The sequence below is a fragment of the Capricornis sumatraensis genome, chromosome 8 (assembly GCF_032405125.1).
Source record: "Capricornis sumatraensis isolate serow.1 chromosome 8, serow.2, whole genome shotgun sequence".
NCBI lineage: Eukaryota > Metazoa > Chordata > Mammalia > Artiodactyla > Bovidae > Capricornis > Capricornis sumatraensis.
In genome coordinates, this window is record NC_091076.1 from 770,236 (window position 1) to 791,279 (window position 21,044).

At 66.5% G+C, this 21,044-nt stretch overlaps 1 protein-coding gene across 1 annotated transcript in view; it reads left to right on the forward strand.

Moving 5' to 3' along the window:
- Positions 1–1,762: 1,762 nt before the first annotated feature.
- The window catches only part of MUC2 (mucin 2, oligomeric mucus/gel-forming), a 31,474-nt gene continuing 12,192 nt past the window's right edge, over positions 1,763–21,044 (forward strand). The window contains exons 1-35 of the mRNA XM_068976458.1: positions 1,763–1,915; positions 2,224–2,248; positions 2,658–2,928; positions 3,684–3,798; positions 3,945–4,035; positions 4,121–4,230; positions 4,331–4,541; positions 4,732–4,857; positions 5,503–5,620; positions 5,859–5,997; positions 6,084–6,191; positions 6,277–6,346; positions 7,666–7,803; positions 7,890–8,054; positions 8,370–8,464; positions 9,007–9,133; positions 9,421–9,676; positions 9,789–9,841; positions 9,952–10,103; positions 10,497–10,570; positions 10,813–10,951; positions 11,261–11,371; positions 11,458–11,637; positions 11,744–11,983; positions 12,430–12,586; positions 12,739–12,870; positions 13,347–13,494; positions 13,780–13,823; positions 14,204–14,395; positions 14,769–14,795; positions 15,359–15,966; positions 16,828–16,956; positions 18,622–18,952; positions 19,217–19,561; positions 20,135–20,779. Of these exons, the coding sequence (XP_068832559.1) occupies positions 1,763–1,915; positions 2,224–2,248; positions 2,658–2,928; positions 3,684–3,798; positions 3,945–4,035; positions 4,121–4,230; positions 4,331–4,541; positions 4,732–4,857; positions 5,503–5,620; positions 5,859–5,997; positions 6,084–6,191; positions 6,277–6,346; positions 7,666–7,803; positions 7,890–8,054; positions 8,370–8,464; positions 9,007–9,133; positions 9,421–9,676; positions 9,789–9,841; positions 9,952–10,103; positions 10,497–10,570; positions 10,813–10,951; positions 11,261–11,371; positions 11,458–11,637; positions 11,744–11,983; positions 12,430–12,586; positions 12,739–12,870; positions 13,347–13,494; positions 13,780–13,823; positions 14,204–14,395; positions 14,769–14,795; positions 15,359–15,966; positions 16,828–16,956; positions 18,622–18,952; positions 19,217–19,561; positions 20,135–20,779 (6,025 nt within the window). The remainder of the gene's footprint in view (positions 1,916–2,223; positions 2,249–2,657; positions 2,929–3,683; positions 3,799–3,944; positions 4,036–4,120; positions 4,231–4,330; positions 4,542–4,731; positions 4,858–5,502; positions 5,621–5,858; positions 5,998–6,083; positions 6,192–6,276; positions 6,347–7,665; positions 7,804–7,889; positions 8,055–8,369; positions 8,465–9,006; positions 9,134–9,420; positions 9,677–9,788; positions 9,842–9,951; positions 10,104–10,496; positions 10,571–10,812; positions 10,952–11,260; positions 11,372–11,457; positions 11,638–11,743; positions 11,984–12,429; positions 12,587–12,738; positions 12,871–13,346; positions 13,495–13,779; positions 13,824–14,203; positions 14,396–14,768; positions 14,796–15,358; positions 15,967–16,827; positions 16,957–18,621; positions 18,953–19,216; positions 19,562–20,134; positions 20,780–21,044) is intronic.

Genomic DNA, 21,044 nt, shown 5'->3' on the forward strand with positions numbered 1-21,044 from the left:
CCAGAGGCTGTGCTGGCACCCTGTGTCTGGCCAGGAATCCCTGACCCCACCAGGGCAGATGGAGCCTGGTGGGGAAAATGACTGCCCCTGGGGCCCACGGCGGGCCCGTCCTCAGGTTTTCCCAGGGCTCGGTGCCAGCCGTGCCAGCCCCATGGGGAAGTGGCATGGCCGGCCTGCTGGCCCTGCTGCTCTGGTTCCCTAATCCCTGGGCCTTCTGCTTCCAGCCTCGCGCTGTGCAGGTCCCTGGGGCCTGTGGGGAGGCATGTCCCCAGACCTGGGGTGGGCGGGATAAGGGGATTCACCCCCAGGAGGGCTGGGTCTGGGGACTGTGGCTCCCAGTCACCCTCTCAGACCCTGGGGGGCCCGTCCCTTGATGTCCCGGCCCTGTGGGGGCCCCAGGAGCCATCACCTGTGCTGGGGGGTAGCTCGTGGCCCTGGGCGCGGCCAAGGGAGGATGGGCTGTCAGGAGAGGAAGGCCCGGGAGGGGCCTCTGTGGGGGTGCCGGGCTCAGGGACGCAGGGGGTCCCATGGCCCCCACCGGGCAGCCCCCTCATCCAGAGTAACTGCTGAGATGAGCCCCTCCCGCTCACCCTGAAACCGGGGACTGTGAGGCTGGAGCCTGCAGCTGCCCCCCATCCGAGTGGCCATCGACGCTCGTGTGGGCCAGAGTCAAAAGCTGAATTCAGGACGGGTGGACTGCCCGGAGGGGAGGCCCGGCCTCGGTTTATCCAGCAGTAACGGGGGCCGCCCAGAGGCTGCTAAGGTTTGGGGCCAGTGCAGCTCAAGCGCCCCTTTCCAAGGCATTTCCAGACATGCTGGGCTCAGCTTGGAGGGTCTGGAATGCGCCTGAGGCCACAGCTCCTCTCCGGGGCAGGACCCTCTCCTGCAGGAGGCCTGGTCTGGGAGCACCTGTGGGCCGCCTCCCCCCACCCTGGTCCTCCCCACTGTCCTGGGAGGTGGCAGGGCCAGGACCTGGCCCCTGCCGGGACCTGGCCCCTTCCCCTCCGGGATGGCCACTCTTGGCCTGGGGCCAGGTGCCCTGTGTCCCAGAGGATGCTGGGCTCCCCAAGTTCCAATTACATGTAATTCCAGAGGCGGGCTGGGCTGGGGGAGAGGAAGGGATTAGCGAGTGGGCTGGAGCCGGGCCCTCACGGAGCTCGCAGGGTCCAGGAAGGAGCTGTGCTGAAGTAGGGGATCCCTGGGCCCCCGGTAGCCCACACCTGCCCTGCCTCGGGCAGCAAGGTTCAGGGAAGGCAGGGCCCCTGGTGGGGTGGCTGTGGCCCAGATGACCTCTGGCAGGCCCCCAGATGGGAGGGGGTGCCCGCCCCGCATACTAAGCTATCTGGGCCCCTGGGGAGGCCCCCACTGGACCTTGCTGTGCCGGGGGTGCTGGATGGGTGAGGTGGGGACGCGGGGAGCGCGCTGTCTGCTGGGACGAGCTTCCGGCAGGACCCCCAGCCCCAGGCTGGTTCGGCAGCAGGAGGGACGGAGGCCTGCCTTGGGTGTGTGCTGGAATCGGGTGGATGATGCCGCATCCCGGGCACAGCCAGCTCTAGGAGCAATAAAAGACAAGCCCCAGATAACCTGAGTCAATATTTCCCCAGCGGGCCCTCGGAGCCCCCACAGCTGTTTTCCTGATGACCTGGGGGGCGCCCCACCCGTCCCGCGCCCTCCTGCCCTCCCCGCCCTCTGGCGGCTCTGCGGGGCATATAAGGCCTGGCCCCTGCCCCGGGCGCTCTGCCCTGCCTTCCTTCTGGCCACCATGAGGCTGCTGCTAGCCCGCCTGGCAGCCCTCTGCCTGGCTCTGACGTGGGCTGGGGGCACAGAGCTCCAGAGAGGTGAGATGGCTGCGGGTGGCCCGGAGCAGACGGTCCTGCCTGGAGGACAGGGGGTCTTCCTCGGCCCAGGCTTTGGGGTGGGCGACCTGGCCCAGCATTTGCGGCCCCACCCCTGCTGATTCTGGGTGCAGGGAGGGAAGGCGGAGTCCCTTTGAAGGTGATGGTCTGGCCAGCATGTCCAGGGGGCAGTCCCAGGTGGACACACTGGGCTGGGCAGCTGCCTGTGGCTCTGAGGGAGGCAGGGGCCCACCAGGAGGGGCCAGGCCCCCAGTCCTGGGTGTCAGGGGCCCTTGGAGGGTCGAGACTAAGAGTCCCCTTGGCAGAGCTGGCTGTTTGCGCCTCTGCTCAGGGGCGGCTTCAGCCAGAGAAGCCCGTGTGAGTGCAGGATGGGGGGCTCTCCATCCAGCAGGGCCACCGGGGACGGGGGGGGGCGGGGGTGAACCTGGGGGCCCCTCTGAGGGGTCTGGCACCGCCCCTCTGCTGCGTGCGGGCAGGCTGGAGCTGGGGGAGGGGGCGCTGGCTGGGGCATCAGTGGACAGAGTGTGGCAACCACCAGGGTAGGGGCCCGGGGCCAGGCCATGGCTGCGGCCCCCGCAGGGTACGAGTGTGAGGGCGTGGCAGCTGCAGACGCCCTTGCGGGGGCCGGAGACCACGAGGGTGGGTGACCAGGGGCCGGCAGAGGGCCCTGCAGGGCGACCTCCCTGGGGCCTGGCCGAGACCTCGATGGCTCTGAGCAGCTGGCAGGCGCCTCCGGAGCAGAGGGTCCTTGAGGGAGGTGGCCAGGCCACTCACGCCCCCCCCCCCGCCCGCGGTCCCCAGAAGGCAGAACCCGGAACCATGGCCACAGCGTGTGTAGCACCTGGGGCGATTTCCACTACAAGACCTTCGATGGCGACGTCTTCCGCTTCCCCGGGCTGTGCGACTACAACTTCGCCTCCGACTGCCGCGACGCCTACAAGGAGTTCGCCCTGCACCTGAAGCGCGGCCCCAGCAGCAGTGGGGGCCCGTCCCAGGTCGAGCACATCCTGCTGACCGTCAAGGACGACACCATCTACCTCACCCGCCAGCTCACCGTGCTGAACGGGGCCATGTGAGTGGCCGGGCCCGCCCCCTCCTGCGCCCTGGTGACGGGGCTGCTGCCCCTGCCCCCGAGCCCACCAGCTCCCCTGGACCGCATCTATTCTGGCCAACGGCTCAGAAGCAGAGTGTTGGGTCTGAGCCCGGGTCACCGATTCATTCAGCAAACACTGATGAGGCCCTGGCAGGAACTCCCAGGGGTGCGGGGCTGGGGAGGGGGCTCGAGGGATTTATTTCTCCTGTGCGTCTCCGCCAGCCCCTCTGCTGGGAGCCCACCAGGCTCTGGGCTCGGCCGTCCTGGAGGCCTGGAGGGCTAGGGTTACTCGGGCCCACAGGAGGCCATTCTTCCCCTACGTCGTCCAGCATTGTCTGGGGAACAATGGGGCTCTGAGTGCACTCCCGCCCAGCGGGTCTACACCTGCAGGCTTTGCCCTTTCCCTGCTGCTCGGGGTTTAGTTTCCCTCAGCCTGGGCTCAGCGTCGGGGTGGGCACAGGGCCTGCCCTGGGAGGCTGGGTGAGGCTTTCCCAGTTGGCCCGCCCTCCTCCTAGGGCTCCTGGGGATTCCTACCCGGATTTGGAGCCTGAGGTGAGGGTGTGGAGAGGGCCCTGGGCAGGCGCGTGTGGCCCCACCTGGCCAGGCAGATGGGCAGGGGCTCAGCCACTGCGTGAGCGTCCCCAGAGGGTGGCCACCTCACCCACGCCCACAGCCTCGGCCCCTCTGCTGGGGGGAGCTGTGCGGGCCAGCGTGACCCCTGTGCCCACCCCCAGGGTCAGCACGCCCCACTACAGCCCGGGGCTGCTCATCCAGAAGACTGACGCCTACACCAAGGTCTACTCCCGCGCTGGACTCGCACTCATGTGGAACCGGGAGGATTCAGTCATGGTGCGTCGCGGGGGAGGGCCGGGGGTGGCTGGGGGCCGCCAGAACCGTCCCTGGGTCTCCCACCACAGCTGACCAGGCTCTGAGCCCCACTTGGCTGCAGCCGGGGGCGACCCTGCGGCCTGCTCACCTGCCCCTTCCCCCGGCAGCTCGAGCTGGACAGTAAGTTCCGGAACCACACGTGCGGCCTCTGCGGGGACTACAACGGCCTGCAAACCTACTCGGAGTTCCTCTCCGAGGGTGAGCGCCTCCTCGGGGGCTTCAGCGGGCGGTGCGGGCAGCCCCCGGCGCCCTCCAGCCCTGCTGAAGGCCTTGACCCCCCCAGGTGTCCCCTTCAGTCCCGTGGAGTTTGGGAACATGCAGAAGGTGAACAAGCCTGAGGTGGTGTGCGAGGACCCCGAGGACACGGTGGTCCCCGAGTCCTGCTCCGAGCACGTGAGTCCCGGCCGCGGTGGTGGGGAGGTGTGGGGGGGGCAGGGAGAGCAGGGGGCGTGAGCGGCCCCGCCCATGCCCGCCTCCTGCACCGCCCCCACAGCGCGCCGAGTGCGAGCAGCTGCTGACGGCCGCAGCCTTCGAGAGCTGCCAGGGCCTGGTGCCCGTGGAGCTGTACGTGCAGGCCTGCGCGCAGGACCGCTGCCGCTGCCCGCAGAACGCCTCCTGCGTCTGCAGCACCATCGCCGAGTTCTCCCGCCAGTGCTCCCACGCCGGCGGGCGCCCGGAGAACTGGAGGACCGCCGCGTTCTGCCGTAAGCGGCGTGCGGGGACAGCGGCAGGGGGCTCAAGGGGGGTGACCCTGGGGAGCGTGCTGGCCTTTGTGGGTGCCGGGCAGGGCGGCCTGGTGTGTCTAGGGCTGGGGGGCCACGTATGTGCACCAGACCCTTCACGCTGTCCGCTGCGCCCGCCCCTCGGCTCAGGGGTCTGCCTTTGCCTGTCCAGCTAAGAGCTGCCCTGGGAACATGGTCTACCTGGAGAGCGGCTCGCCCTGCATGGACACCTGCTCACACCTGGAGGTCAGCAACCTGTGTGAAGAGCACCGCATGGACGGCTGCTTCTGCCCAGAAGGTGAGGGTGAGGGCGGGGGTGGGGGGCGGGATGGGGACAAGCGGGAGAAAGAGCACAAGCGCTGAGACCCTCCTCCCAAACACGCGCACACACGCGCACACGCACACACACGTGCGCACACGCACACACACGCGCACACGCACGCACACACATGCACACACGCGCATGCACATGCACACATGAGCACACACACGCGCGCACACATGCACACACGCACACAATGGACACATGCACACGCGCACACACACGTGCACACACGCGCACACACACGTGCACACACACACGCACACACACGCGCACACGCACGCACACACATGCACACACGCGCATGCACATGCACACATGAGCACACACACGCGCACACACATGCACACGCGCACACAATGCACACATGCACACGCACACACACACGCACGCACACGCGCACATGCACGTGCACACACACAGTGTCAGCTTCCTGCTCCTCACCCCTGGACAGTCCTCCAGCCTGGCCCGTGGCCCTGAGTCTGGAGGCAGGTCCCTCAGACACAGTGTGGGTCCACAGCGCCCCCAAAGAGGGGTCTGTGGGTGGGAGGCCAGGTGCGCCTGTGGCCCTGGGAGCGGCGGGATTGGGGCGGCTGAGAGGGACGCGTCCTGCTGTCGCAGGCACTGTGTTTGATGACATCGCGGGCGGCGGCTGCATCCCCGTGAGCCAGTGTGGCTGCAAGCTGCACGGACACCTGTACACGCCCGGCCAGGAGGTCACCAACGCCTGCGAGCAGTGGTGGGTGCCAGGGCGGGGGTCCCGGCAGGCGGGGGTCCTGGCAGGCTGTGGATCCCGATGGGCTGGGGGGTCTAGGTGGGCTGAGGGGTCCCGGCGGGCGGGGGGGGGGGGGTCTAGGCGGGCTGGGGGGTCCCGGCGGGCTGTGGATCCCGATGGGCTGGGGGGTCCTGATGGGCTGGGGGGTCCTGGCGGGCGGGGGGTGGCAGTTGAGCCTGACCCTGGGCCCTCTGGCTCACAGTGTCTGCAACGCTGGCCGCTGGGCGTGCCAGGACCTGCAGTGTCCAGGGACCTGCAGCCTGGAGGGCGGTGCACACATCTCCACCTTCGACGGGAGGAAGTACACCTTCCACGGGGACTGCTACTACGTGCTGACCAAGGTGGGCTGGCGCCCGGGGGTGTGTGGGCACTGGACCCCTGCCCCACCCACCGTGTGACTACAATGCCCTCTCCCTCCACCCCACAGACCCTGAACGACTCCTATGCCCTCCTGGGCGAGCTGGCCCCCTGCGGCTTCACGGACAAGCAGACCTGCCTGAAGACGGTGGCGCTGCTGGCCGACGGCAAGAAGAACGTGGGTGTCCCTGCCTCCCACCCTCCAGCTCCCCCTGGGCCCACGGCCCTTCTCAGCCCCTGTGTCCCCTTGGCCTTGCCTGCAGGTGGTGGCCTTCAAGTCGGATGGCAGCGTCCTGCTGAATGAGCTGAAGGTGAACCTGCCCCATGTGACGGGTGAGTCCTGCTCTGGGCACCCCAACTTTGGGGGGGAAGATGTGGAAGTGGGGAGGAGATGGGGGATGGGCAGAACCCCCTCATGCCCCCCTCACTGCCCCTCACACCCCCCCTCACCCCCCCCTCACCTCCCCTCACGCCCCCCTCACGCCCCCCTCACTGCCCCTCACACCCCCCCTCACGCCCCCCTCACCTCCCCTCACGCCCCCCTCATGCCCCCCCACTGCCCCTCACCGCCCCTCACACCCCCCCTCACGCCCCCCCTCACTGCCCCTCACCGCCCCTCACGCCCCCCTCACGCCCCCCCCACTGCCCCTCACGCCCCCCCCACGCCCCCCTCACCTCCCCTCACGCCCCCCTCACGCCCCCCCCACTGCCCCTCAACGCCCCTCACGCCCCCCTCACGCCCCCCTCACCTCCCCTCACCTCCCCTCACCTCCCCTCACGCCCCCCCCACCTCCCCTCACCTCCCCTCACCTCTGCTCACCTCCCCTCACGCCCCCCCACCCCCCTCACGCCCCCCTCACGCCCCCCCTCACGCCCCCCCACCCCCCTCACGCCCCCCCTCACGCCCCCCTCACCTCCCCTCACGCCCCCCTCACGCCCTCCCACCCCCCTCACGACCCCCCTCACGCCCCCCTCACCTCCCCTCATCGCCCCTCACGCCCCCCCATGCCTCCCCTCACCTCCCCTCACCTCTGCTCACCGCCCCTCACGCCCCCCTCACCTCCCCTCACCGCCCCTCACGCCCCCCTCACCTCTGCTCACCGCCCCTCACGCCCTCCCACCCCCCTCACACCCCCCTCACGCCCCCCCTCACCTCCCCTCACGACCCCCTCACGCCCCCCTCACCTCCCCTCACCGCCCCTCACGCCCCCCTCACCTCCCCTCACCGCCCCTCACGCCCCCCTCACGCCCCCCCACCCCCCTCACGACCCCCCTCACGCCCCCCCTCACGCCCCCCTCACCGCCCCTCACCGCCCCTCACGCCCCCCCACCCCCCTCACACCCCCCTCACGCCCTCCCACCCCCCTCACGCCCCCCTCACCTCCCCTCACCTCCCCTCATCGCCCCTCACGCCCCCCCCATGCCTCCCCTCACCTCCCCTCACCTCTGCTCACCGCCCCTCACGCCCCCCTCACCTCCCCTCACCGCCCCTCACGCCCCTCACGCCCTCCCACCCCCCTCACGCCCCCCTCACGCCCCCCTCACCTCCCCTCATCGCCCCTCACGCCCCCCCCATGCCTCCCCTCACCTCTGCTCACCGCCCCTCACGCCCCCCCACCCCCCTCACGCCCCCCTCACGCCCCCCCTTGCAGCGAGCTTCTCCATATTTCAACCCTCCTCCTACCACCTCGTCGTGACCACCAGCTTCGGCCTCAAGCTGCAGATCCAGCTGCTGCCGGTCATGCAGCTCTTCCTGACGCTGGACCAGGCTGCCCAGGGCCGCGTGCAGGGTGAGCGGCCCCGCCCGGCTTCCCCTCGCGGCCGCCCTCGGGCCTCTGCAGCCCGCGCCCTTCCCAACCCTGTCTCGGCCCCTCAGGCCTCTGCGGGAACTTCAATGGCCTCGAAGGGGACGACTTTAGGACGGCCGGGGGGCTGGTGGAGGCCACGGGCGCCGGCTTCGCCAACACCTGGAAGGCCCAGTCGAGCTGCAACGACAAACTGGACTGGCTGGACGACCCCTGCGCCCTCAACATCGAGAGCGGTGAGGCTTGGCCGCGGGGCCCTGGCCCCGGGCGGATGGGGATCCTGGGGGGATGTGGTGGGTGGCTGCCTTGCGGCTGCCTTACGGTGGCCCGCGGTGGCAGCCGGCCGAGGGACCCAGCGGAGGGTCTGCTAATCCGCGGGCGGTGGCCTCGACCGGATGCCCTCACACCCACCGGCCACCCGCCATGTCCGGGGAGCTGGCGAGAGGGGAGGGGCACCTTGCTCACCTGCCCTGAAGGGAGGGGCAGTGTCTGCTCCAGCCTCGGTGACGGGGAAGCGGGGCTGTCCCACTGAGGGGCTGAACCTTCCACAGCCAACTACGCCGAGCACTGGTGCTCCCTGCTGAAGAAGACCAAGAGCCCGTTCGCGAGGTGCCACTCCACCGTGGACCCCGCCGAGTATTACAAGGTGGGTGGGGCACGCAGTGGCCCCCGCCCCCAGCTAAGCCCCACCCCTCCTGTGGGAAACTGCTGAGTGTGTGGGCAGAAGCATATGTATATCGCTGCGTGTGTGAGTGTGCACATGCGATGAAGGGTGGGTGTGTGCACGGGTGTGTGTGCCGCGTGTCTGACTGCTGTGCACGAGTGTACGTGCTGTGTGTGAGTGCTTGTGCACGTGTGTACATACTGCATGTCCGAGTGCTTGTGCACACATGTACATGCATGTCTGAGAGCTTGTGCATGTGTACGTGCTGCGTGTGAGTGCTGTGCATGAGTGCACGTGCTGTGTGTGCTGTGCACGAGTGTACGTGCTGTGTGAATGCTGTGCATGAGTGTATGTGCTGTGAGTGCCGTGCACGAGTGTACGTGCTGCACGTGAGTCCTGTGTATGAGTGTAAGGGCTGTGTGTCCGAGCTCATGGGCACGAGTGTACGTGCTGCGTGTCTGAGTGCTCGCACAGGCATGATGCTCCCCAGCCGGCTCCCGCCTCACAGCCCATTTGCCCCCCAGAGGTGCAAGTATGACACGTGCAACTGCCAGAACACGGAGGACTGCATGTGTGCGGCTCTGTCCTCATACGCCCGCGCCTGTGCCGCCAAGGGCGTCATGCTGTGGGGCTGGCGGGAGCATGTCTGCAGTGAGTATCGGGCTCCGGCCGGCCTTCCGGTCCCTGCCGTCCCGCCCTGGCAGTTGAGGGGGGAGGGGTGGGAGGTGACATCGCAGGGGCCAGTGGCAAACCAGCCTGGGCCTCTCTGCTCGCACAGAGGAGCTTGGAGTCCCTCAGCCCAGAAGGCGGGGCACGAGGCCCGTGTGTGGCCGGGATGGGCCCGGGGTGACCGCCCTGCTGGCCCCTCGGCTGGGGCTGGCCTTCGGGGGGGGGAGCTGGGGGCTGCCCGGCCTCATGCGGGCCCCTCCCCTCTGCAGGCAAGGGCCTGGACTCCTGCCCCAAGTCGCAGGTCTTCCTGTACAACTTGACTGCCTGCCAGCAGACCTGCCGCTCGCTGTCCGAGTCCGACGCCCACTGCCTGCAGGGCTTCGCGCCCGTGGATGGCTGCGGCTGCCCTGACCACATGTATCTGGACGAGAAGGGCCGCTGCGTGCCGCTGGCCAAGTGCTCCTGCTACCACCGCGGCCTCTACCTGGAGGCGGGGGAGGTGGTCCTGAGGCAGGAGGAGCGATGGTGGGTGTCCTGGGGTGGGGGAGGGTGCGGCCCGTCGGCTCGGGGGGCCCACCCCCTGCCCGCCCACCCCACGGAGCCACTGGGCCCGGCTCACCCCACCTCTCCCTCTCAGCGTCTGCCGGAACGGGAGGCTGAGCTGCATACAGGTCAAGCTGATCGGCCAGGGTAAGTGGCCGCTGCCCCATGCGCGGCCTCCCACTCCCCACGCTGCTCCCTGGCCTGCCCGAGCCCCCACCCAGCTTCAGCTGAGCTCAGCGGCCCCTTCCGCCCTGCAGCCTGCGAGGCCCCGAAGATCAGTGTCGACTGCAGCAACGTGACAGCGCTGTCCACCCGGAGCCCCAGGCCCATCAGCTGCCAGACGCTGGCCGCCGGCTACGTGCGTTCTGGGGGCACCGCTGAGGCGGGGGGCGCAGGGGGCTCCCGTGCGGCCCCGAGGCTCCAGATCCTGGGCCCTCGGACGCTCGGGCTTCGCTGCCCCCTCATCCCTTGAGCCCTTGAAGGAGTAGCTGCCCGCCGGCCCCCGTAGGGACCATGTAGGGGCCCCAGGCAGGCCATTCTCCCTTGTCTCCCAGCCTCGCAGGGAGCCTGAGGGTGGGGCTCTGGAGGCTGGACCAGGGAGCGGGGTCGAGGACTGGAGGGTGGGGTGGGGGACACGAGTGGGTGTCTGCAGCGTCAGAAGAGGGGCTGGCCATCCTGGGCCTGGCATCTGGTCCTTGAACCCCACTCTCCAACCGCCCCCCAGTACCAGACAGAGTGCATCAGTGGCTGCGTGTGCCCTGAGGGGCTGATTGACGACGGCCGGGGCGGCTGCGTGGTGGAGGAGGCGTGCCCGTGTGTGCACAACAGCGACCTGTACCTGCCCGGGGACAAGATCAGGGTCGACTGCAACACCTGGTGAGAGCCCGGGCCCCGCCTCTGATGCCTGAGCGCTCCGGCGGGAGCCTGCTCTGGGGCACGGGCCTCCTCCGTGGGGCCGACTGGGGTCTGCAGGGCCCTGGTCCCCACGGGGGCTGCGGTAGGAGGGCTTGGAGGTATGAGCTGCTGGGGGCTTTCTGCAGGGCGCTGGGCTGCTCTCTGAGCAGGGCTGGGGAACCCGGGCCCCTGCAGCCCCTGCAGCCCCCCCTCCCTCTCCCCAGCACCTGCCAGAAAGGGCGCTGGGCGTGCACTCAGTCTGTGTGCCACGGCACCTGTACCATCTACGGGAATGGCCACTACATCACCTTCGATGGGAAGTACTATGACTTCGACGGGCACTGCTCCTACGTGGCCGTTCAGGTGAGGCCGAGGGCACGGGCAGTGCCCGCCTCTGCTCTGTGGCCCCTGCGCCGCTGGCCCTGGGTTGTCCCAGCCCAGTGAGGAGGCTCGGCGTGGACGGGGTCTGGGGTCAGAGAGGAGCCCTTCCTCGGTCCTCCCATTCCATGACCCTCCCGCGGGTGTCAGGGGTGTGGGGTGCACAGGGCCGTGTGTGGGGGATGGTCAAGCCACCTCTCAGCAGAGGACGGGCTGAGGTGGGGCCCAGCTGGGGTGGTGTGCCCCTCACCCCATGGCTGGGTCGGCCTGGCTCACGTGCCCCTGGGCCCCCAGGACTACTGTGGCCAGAACACCTCCCTGGGTTCCTTCAGTATCATCACCGAGAATGTGCCCTGCGGTACCACGGGGGTCACCTGCTCCAAGGCCATCAAGATCTTCATTGGGGTGAGTGCTGCCCGCCCCCCAGGGGGTGCATGGTCCCTGGGGGACCCTTGGACCAGGCCAGTGACAGGCTTCTCCCCTGGGCACAGAGGACGGTGCTGAAGCTGGAGGACAGACACGGCACGGTGATCCAGCGTGACGTGGGCCACGACGTGGCCTACACCACGCGGGATGTGGGCCAGTACCTGGTGGTGGAGGCCAGCATCGGGGTCATCGTCATCTGGGACAGGAAGACCACCATCTTCATCAAGCTCGACCCCTCGTATGAGGTGCGCAGCGCCCTGCCCACCCGGGCCTCCCAGGCACGCCCGGGGCCAGCCCCCTCCCTCCCGCGCGGCCCCCTGGCAAAGCCCCCTGTCCGGCTTGCCTCTGCAGGGCGCGGTGTGTGGCCTGTGCGGGAACTTCGACCAGCGGTCCAAAAACGACTTCACCACGCGGGACAGCATGGTGGTGGACAGCGAGCTGGACTTCGGGAACAGCTGGAAGGAGGCCTCCACCTGTCCGGACGTGAGGACCACCCCGGACCCTTGCACCGCGAACCTGCACCGCCGCTCCTGGTCGGAGAAGCAGTGCAGCATCATCAAAAGCCGGGTTTTCAGGCTCTGCCACAGCAAGGTGGGTGGGGTGTGGGCGTGGGCGGGGCCACCGCAAGGTGGGCGGGGCGTGTCGGCCTGTGGGCGGGGCCACGGGCCAGGCGCTCTCCCTGCAGAGTCACGCCGCAGCTCCATCCTGTGTGTCCTTTGGACACATAACTAGAGGTCCAGTCTTTTCTCTGAGAGACGTGGCTGGACCCCCCAGGCTCTCCCATACCTTCCAGGAAGGGAGACAGGGCGCAGCCCGCCCAGACAGCCGTCTGCTCCCGGCAGTGGGCGGGAGCAGTGGTTGGTGGGGGGTGGGTGTGGTGGGCACGGTCGCGGGACCCCCCCTGGCAGTCCCCTGGGGGGTGGTGCTGGGTCACCTGTCCCTGTCCCGGCTTGGGGTCCTGAGCTTCTCGGGCCACAGGGGAGGGCCTGGCCCCGGGAGGGCAGCGTGGACCGCGGCACATGGAGGCCCCTCCCCAGGTGGACCCCATGCCCTTCTACGAAGCCTGCGTCCAAGACTCCTGCTCCTGCGACACCGGCGGGGACTGTGAGTGCTTCTGCTCCGCCGTGGCCTCTTATGCCCAGGAGTGCACCAAGGAAGGCGCCTGCGTGTTCTGGAGGACCCCCGACCTGTGCCGTGAGCGCCTGCCTGCCCTGGCCCCCAGGCCCCTGCGGGGCGGGGTGGGAGCTGCTGAGCGGTGGGCGGGGCTGCTGCTCCAGGGAGGGGCGTGTCCGTGGCCCCCTCCCCGCCTCCGCCCTCCCCAAGTCTGACCGCACCCCTACCCCCAGCCATATTCTGCGACTACTACAACCCCCCGGACGAGTGTGAGTGGCACTACGAACCTTGCGGGAATCGCAGCTTCGAGACCTGTCGGACCATCAACGGCATCCACTCCAACATCTCCGTGTCCTACCTGGAGGGTGAGGGGCCCCGTGGGGTGTTGCCCTGAGTGCCAGGGGGCCAGGCTCGCCCTGCTGCAGTTTGTCCATCAGACAGTCCGCTGGGAGTCTGAGCTGAGACCCACTCTCCAGGGGAGAGATAGAGAGGGGTCAGGTTAGCACCCCATGGAGTGAGGGGGCCTCAGTCAGGAGCGAAGGTGCCGTGGGAAAAGAGCAGGTCAGGATGAGGTGGGGGCTGAGGAGGCCTCCGAGCTGGGAAAAGCTGGGGACTAGAAAGACCATCTGGGGAGGTGCAGGGGCCGTGCCCCCCAGGAGGCTGAGCGGGGCCTGGCTGTCCCTTTGGCCGGGCGGCAGCACCAGGGCGTTAGCAGGGGGATGGTCCAGGCCCCCCTTCCCAGAGGGCGTCCTGGAGAAGAGGACCTGTGGGGCGGGGAGGGTGGACGCGGTGGGCGTGGATCCTCCGTGCCCGTCCAAGCCCAGTGCCCTGTGCCCACCAGGCTGCTACCCCCGGTGCCCTAAGCACAGCCCCATCTACGACGAGGAGCTGAAGGCGTGCGTCACGAGGGACAAATGCGGCTGCTACGTCGGCAACGCTCACTATGCGCCGGGAACGCCCGTGCCCACAGGGCAGACCTGCCACTCTTGGTACCTGAGCTCACGTCACAGGGGCCCGGGGAGGTCGGCGCGCACACACAGACATGCACGCGCATTCACACGCACGCACACGGCGGGAGGGGAGGGCTGGCCCGTGCTGCCTCTGCACTCGCCTCGTCCCTGCTCTGCCCACACCGGGAGCCCAGGCGGGGTCCTGAGCCGGCCTCTGGGGCAGCGTCGCCCTGAGGCTTCAGGCCTGTCGTGGGGTGTGGGGGGCGGGTGAGAGGGCACAGGCCGGCGGCTTCTCGGGCCTGCAGCCTCGCGCTTGCTTTTCAGCGTATGTACCAACTCCTCAGAAGTTGTCTGCCGGGTTGATGAAGGTAAGATGCCCACCTGGACGCTCCTCCCGGGCTCACCTAGGTCCTGGCTGGGCGCAACCTCCTGTGCTTCCGTCCCCTGCCCCCCGAAGGTCCGCGTGGCTGCCCTGAGCCCCTGCCGGCTCGGAGGTGCCTCTGGTTTGCAGCAGCCCCTAGGGCTCACCCGACGCGTCTGTGTCTCCTGATGGGGAGTGAAGCCCCTTCTGTGACGCAGCTTCTGCGTTCTGATGGGCACCGCTGAGGGTCCTGGGCGCGGGGTCCTGGTGGGTGCTGGCTGGCTGTTGGCTGGGGGTGGGGGACCTGTCTCCCTTTGTGTGGACGGGCTGAGGGGGCCTTGGGAGTCTCTGTCTTGTTCCTGATGTGTTGACACCGGCCTCCCGCAGGGAAGATCGTCAATGCCATACAGAACGGCTCTTTCTGCTACTGGGAGTTCTGCGGCCCCGACGGGACGGTGGAGAAACACTTCAACGTCTGCGTGTCCACCTCGGCACCCTCAACCCCTGCCACGACCACGCCCACCACCACCACCGCTGCCACCACCACCCCCACCAGCACCCCTCCGACCCCCAGCACGGGTAAGGCCCTCTCCCCTGCCGGGGGCCTGCCTTCCTCTGAGCCCGGCAGGGACGGCCCTTCTGGGCAGGCGGGAAGTGATGACCTGCCTCTCAGCTCGGGGCGTGTCCCCCGTCCCCTCCCACATTTCAACCACACCCCCAAGCCCAGAGCAGGGTGACAGCCACACAGATGTGGGGCCGCTTCCCCAGACCTGCAGGAGCCAGGGCTAGAGGCGGCCGCCAGTGCCCTGGGTCCCTCAGCTGGAATCATAGCTAGTGCTGAAAAAGCTGCAGGTGTATAACAGCTGCCGGGAAAAGAAACATGAAAATTTAAAGACTTAACAAACCTCAGACCTGTGCAATGACATTCTCTTTCCCCCACGTTTTACCGCAGCGTCACCGTCCTCTTCACCTACAACAGGTAAGTCACGTTAGCAGCTGGCCCCGTGATGCAGGGTGAGGAGCAGCAGAAAGCGTGCCTCCCTCGAGATCCCGATGCGGGCTGGGCTGGGAGGCCGGACCACGGGCTCAGGGACTGGGGATGGTCTATTTCGGTGACCTGATCCCTGATTTGCTGAGCCCAGGGACTCAGTCAGGGAACTTAACCAGCTCTGGGTGAAAACACTGGTCAAGAGTCCAGCCTGAGCCCTGCCAGCGGCCTTCTGGGCTGAGCTGGGTGGCCTTTCCTTGTTCATTTGTTTGGCTTATGGATTTGAAGGTAGCTGAGGAAAGGGCACTAGGCTGGTGCCTCGGGCCTGGGTCTGTCGGTGGCGGGGCGTGGGGGACTCGGGTTTTTAGCTGCAGAAAGAGGGGAGAAGTAGAGGGTGGAAGTTTAGGCTCAGCCTGAAGTCTCTGAGCCTGCCCCGGGCCCTTTGGTGGTGATGGGGACAGCTGGTCATGAGGGTCTCTGGGTTCTCTGAGCCCGTTGACCTCCCGAAAGGCGCACCCCCACCTGACTGGCCAATGCTGGTCTTGCTTTTCTAGTTTCCTGCTGCTTCTGGTCCGACTGGGTCAACAACGACCATCCCAGTGACAACAGTGATGGCGGGGACCGAGAGACGTTCGACGGCATCTGCGGGGCCCCCCAGTACATCGAGTGCAGGGCGGCCACGGAGCCCTTCCTCAGCTGGGAGACGCTGGGCCAGAAGGCTCAATGCAACGTCTCCGTTGGGTTCATCTGCAAGAACGAAGACCAGTTTGGAAACGAACTTTTTGGGCTCTGTTACGACTACGAGATACGGGTCTATTGCTGCCAGCAGAGGGACGAGTGTCCTACTTCGAGCCCGACCACCACCCCGCCGACCACCACCCCGCCGACCACCACCCCGACCACCACCCTGCCGACCACCACCCCAACCGCTACCCCAACCACCACCCCACAAACCACCCCACTGACCACCACCCCACCGACCACCACCCCGCCGACCACCACCCCGACCACCACCCCAACCACTACACCAACCTCCACCCCACCGACCACCACTCCAACCACTACACCAACCCCCATCCCACAAACCACCACCCCACTGACCACCACCCCACCAACCACCACCCCACCGACCACCACCCCACCAACCACCACCCCAACCACTGCCCCAACCACCACCCTACAAACCGCTACCCCAACCAGCACCCCACAAACCCCCACCCCGCCGACCACCTCACCAACCACTGCCCCAACTGCAACCACCACAGCCACCACGGGGTCACCAACCTCTCCGTGTCTGCCGGACTGCTGGTGGACTGGCTGGCTGGATTCTGGCAAACCGAACGATACCGAAGCAGGTGAAGACGTTGAATCCCTTGAGAACATCTGCCAGAGGGGCTGGGTAGCCAACATCTCCTGCAGAGCCGCCGTGTTCCCCGACACTCCCCTCCAAGAGCTTGGACAAACTGTGGTGTGTGACACCTCTGTTGGGCTTGTGTGCAAAAACCAGGACCAGAAGCCGGGCGGAGCCACCCCGACGTCTGCCTGCCTCAACTACGAAATCGACGTCTACTGCTGTTTTGGTCCACGTAACTGTGTCTCCACACCTTCGACCACCACTATGAAGACCTCAGGCCCATCGTCTACCACACTCTCATCGGAGACTACAAGTCCTACCGCTACAGAGACCCCAGCTACAACACTCTCTACGGTGTCAACTGGGACTCCAACGCCAACCTCTAGCACCACCTCAAGAGAGACAACAACCACCACACCCACAACCACAGGGACCACAAGCCCGCCATCTACCACCACTACGACAGAGACTGCAACCCCAACACCCACCCCCACAGGGACCACCACCCCCACCACCACCACAGAGACCACCGCCCCCACCACACCCACAACCACAGGGACCCCAACCCCAACACCCACCACCACAGAGACCACTGCCCCCACCACCACCACAGAGACCACTGCCCCCACCACAACCACAGGGACCCCAACCCCAACACCCACCACAGAGACAACCACCCCCACCACAACCACAACCACAGGGACCCCAACCCCAACACTCACCACCACTACAACAGAGACTCCAACCCCAACACCCACCACAGAGACCACCACCCCCACCACAACCACAGAGACCACCGCCCCCACCACAACCACAACAACAGGGACCCCAACCCCAACACCCACAACCACGGAGACCACCGCCCCCACCACAACCACAACCACAGGGACCCCAACCCCAACACCCACAACCACGGAGACCACCGCCCCCACCACAACCACAACCACAGGGACCACCACCCCCACCACAACCACAGGGACCACAGGCCCCACCACAACCACAACCACAGGGACCACAGGCCCCACCACAAGCACAACCACAGGGACCCCAACCTCAACACCCACAACCACAGAGACCACCGCCCCCACGACCACCACAGAGACCACTGCCCCCACCACAACCACAACCACAGGGACCCCAACCTCAACACCCACAACCACAGGGACCCCAAGCCCTCCATTTACCACGACTACAACAGAGACTCCAACCCCAACACCCACCACCACAGAGACCACCACCCCCACCACAACCACAGAGACCACCGCCCCCACCACAACCACAACCACAGGGACCCCAACCCCAACATCTACCACCACTATAACAGAGACTCCAACCCCTACACCCACCACCAGTCACCCTCCAACCCCATCGACCACCACCACAACCACCACCGTCTTTCCAAGCACCCCCAGCACATTGCCACCCACAGTGACAACCCCCAGTACAACAGCCACGCCTACCCAGGAAACCACTACCACCCCAGCCACAACCACGTCTACCACAGAAGGGACCACCACAGTGTCACCAACCTCTCCGTGTCTGCCGGAATGCTGGTGGACTGGCTGGCTGGATTCTGGGAAACCAGATTACACCAAAACAGGCGGGGACATTGAATCCCTTGAGAACATCTGTGAGGGGGGCTGGGTAGCCAACATCTCCTGCAGAGCCGCCATGTTCCCCGACACTCCCCTCCAAGAGCTTGGACAAACTGTGGTGTGTAACACCTCTGTTGGGCTTGTGTGCAAAAACCAGGACCAGAAGCTGGGCGGAGCCACCCACATTCCTGCCTGTATCAACTACGAAATCGACGTCTACTGCTGTTTTGGTCCACGTAACTGTGTCTCCACACCTTCGACCACCACTACGGAGACCCCAGCTACAACACCCTCCACGGCTTCAACTGGGACTCCAACGCCAACCTCTAGCACCACCTCAAGAGAGACAACAACCACCACACCCACAACCACAGGGACCACAAGCCCGCCATCTACCACCACTACGACAGAGACTGCAACCCCAACACCCACCCCCACAGGGACCACCACCCCCACCACCACCACAGAGACCACCGCCCCCACCACACCCACAACCACAGGGACCCCAACCCCAACACCCACCACCACTACAGCAGAGACTCCAACCCCAACACCCACCACAGAGACCACCACCCCCACCACAACCACAGGGACCCCAACCCCAACACCCACCACAGAAACCACCACCCCTACCACAACCACAGAGACCACCGCCCCCACCACAACCACAACCACAGGGACCCCAACCCCAACACCCACAACCACGGAGACCACTGCCCCCACCACAACCACAACCACAGGGACCCCAACCCCAACACCCACCACCACTACAACAGAGACTCCAACCCCAACACCCATCACAGAGACCACCACCCCCACCACAACCACAACCACAGGGACCCCAACCCCAACACCCACAACCACGGAGACCACTGCCCCCACCACAACCACAACCACAGGGACCCCAACCCCAACACCCACCACCACTACAACAGAGACTCCAACCCCAACACCCATCACAGAGACCACCACCCCCACCACAACCACAACCACAGGGACCACCGCCCCCACCCCCACCACAACCACAGAGACCACCACCCCCACCACAACCACAACCACAGGGACCACCACCCCAACACCCACCACCACTACAACAGAGACTCCAACCCCAACACCCATCACAGAGACCACCGCCCCCACCACAACCACAGCCACAGAGACCACCCCGCCAACCACAACCACATCCACAGGGACCCCAACCCCAATACCCACAACCACAGGGACCCCAAGCCCAACATCTACCACCACTATAACAGAGACTCCAACCCCAACACCCACCACCGGTCACCCTCCCGCCCCATCGACCACCACCACAACCACCACCGTCTTTCCAAGCACCCCCAGCACATTGCCACCCACAGTGACAACCCCCAGTATAACAGCCACGCCTACCCGGGAAACCACTACCACCCCAGCCACAGCCACGTCTACCTCAGAAGGGACCACCATGGTGCCATCAACCTCTCCATGTCTGCCGGAGTGCAGTTGGACCGGCTGGCTCGATTCTGGCAAACCGAACGATACCGAAGCAGGTGAAGATGTTGAATCCCTTGAGAACATCTGCCAGAGGGGCTGGGTAGCCAACATCTCCTGCAGAGCCGCCGTGTTCCCCGACACTCCCCTCCAAGAGCTTGGACAAACTGTGGTGTGTGACACCTCTGTTGGGCTTGTGTGCAAAAACCAGGACCAGAAGCCGGGCGGAGCCACCCCAACGTCTGCCTGCCTCAACTACGAAATCGACGTCTACTGCTGTTTTGTTCCACGTAACTGTGTCTCCACACCTTCGACCACCACTACGGAGACCCCAGCTACAACACCCTCCACGGCTTCAACTGGGACTCCAACGCCAACCTCTAGCACCACCTCAAGAGAGACAACAACCACCACACCCACAACCACAGGGACCACAAGCCCGCCATCTACCACCACTACGACAGAGACTGCAACCCCAACACCCACCCCCAAAGGGACCACCACCCCCACCACCACCACAGAGACCACTGCCCCCACCACAACCACAACCACAGGGACCCCAACCCCAACACCCACCACCACTACAACAGAGACTCCAACCCCAACACCCATCACAGAGACCACCACCCCCACCACAACCACAACCACAGGGACCACCGCCCCCACCACAACCACAACCACAGGGACCACTGCCCCCACCACAATCACAGAGACCACCGCCCCCACCACAACCACAACCACAGGGACCCCAACCCCAACACCCACCACCACGGAGACCACTGCCCCCACCACAACCACAACCACAGGGACCACGACCCCCACCACAGCCATAGAGACCACCCCCCCAACCACATCCACAACCACAGGGACCACCCCCCCCACCACTACCACAACCACAGGGACCCCAACCCCAACACCCACCACCACTACAACAGAGACTCCAACCCCTACACCCACAGCCACAGAGACCACCGCCCCCACCACAACCACAACCACAGGGACCACTGCCCCCACCACACCCACAACCACAGGGACCCCAACCCCAACACCCACCACCACTACGACAGAGACTCCAACCCCAACACCCACCCCCACAGGGACCACCACCCCCACCACAACCGCAACCACAGGGACCACCGCCCCCACCCCCACCACAACCACAGAGACCACCACCCCCACCACAACCACAACCACAGGGACCACCGCCCCCACCACAACCACAGGGACCCCAACCCCAACACCCACCACCACTACAACAGAGACTCCAACCCCAACAACCACCACAGAGACCACCACCCCCACCACACCCACAACCACAGGGACCACTGCCCCCACCACACCCACAACCACAGGGACCACAACCCCAACACCCACCACCACTACGACAGAGACTCCAACCCCAACACCCACCCCCACAGGGACCACCACCCCCACCACCACCACAGAGACCACCGCCCCCACCACACCCACAACCACAGGGACCCCAACCCCAACACCCACCACCACAGAGACCACTGCCCCCACCATAACCACAACCACAGGGACCACCGCCCCCACCACAACCACAAACACAGGGACCCCAACCCCAACACCCACAACCATGGAGACCACCGCCCCCACCGCAACCACAACCACAGCGACCACTGCCCCCACCACAACCACAGGGACCACCACCCCCCCCACAACTACAGGGACCACAGGCCCCACCACAACCACAACCACAGGGACCCCAAGCTCAACACCTACAACCAAAGGGACCCCAAGCCCTCCATTTACCACGACTACAACAGAGACTCCAACCCCAACACCCACCACCAC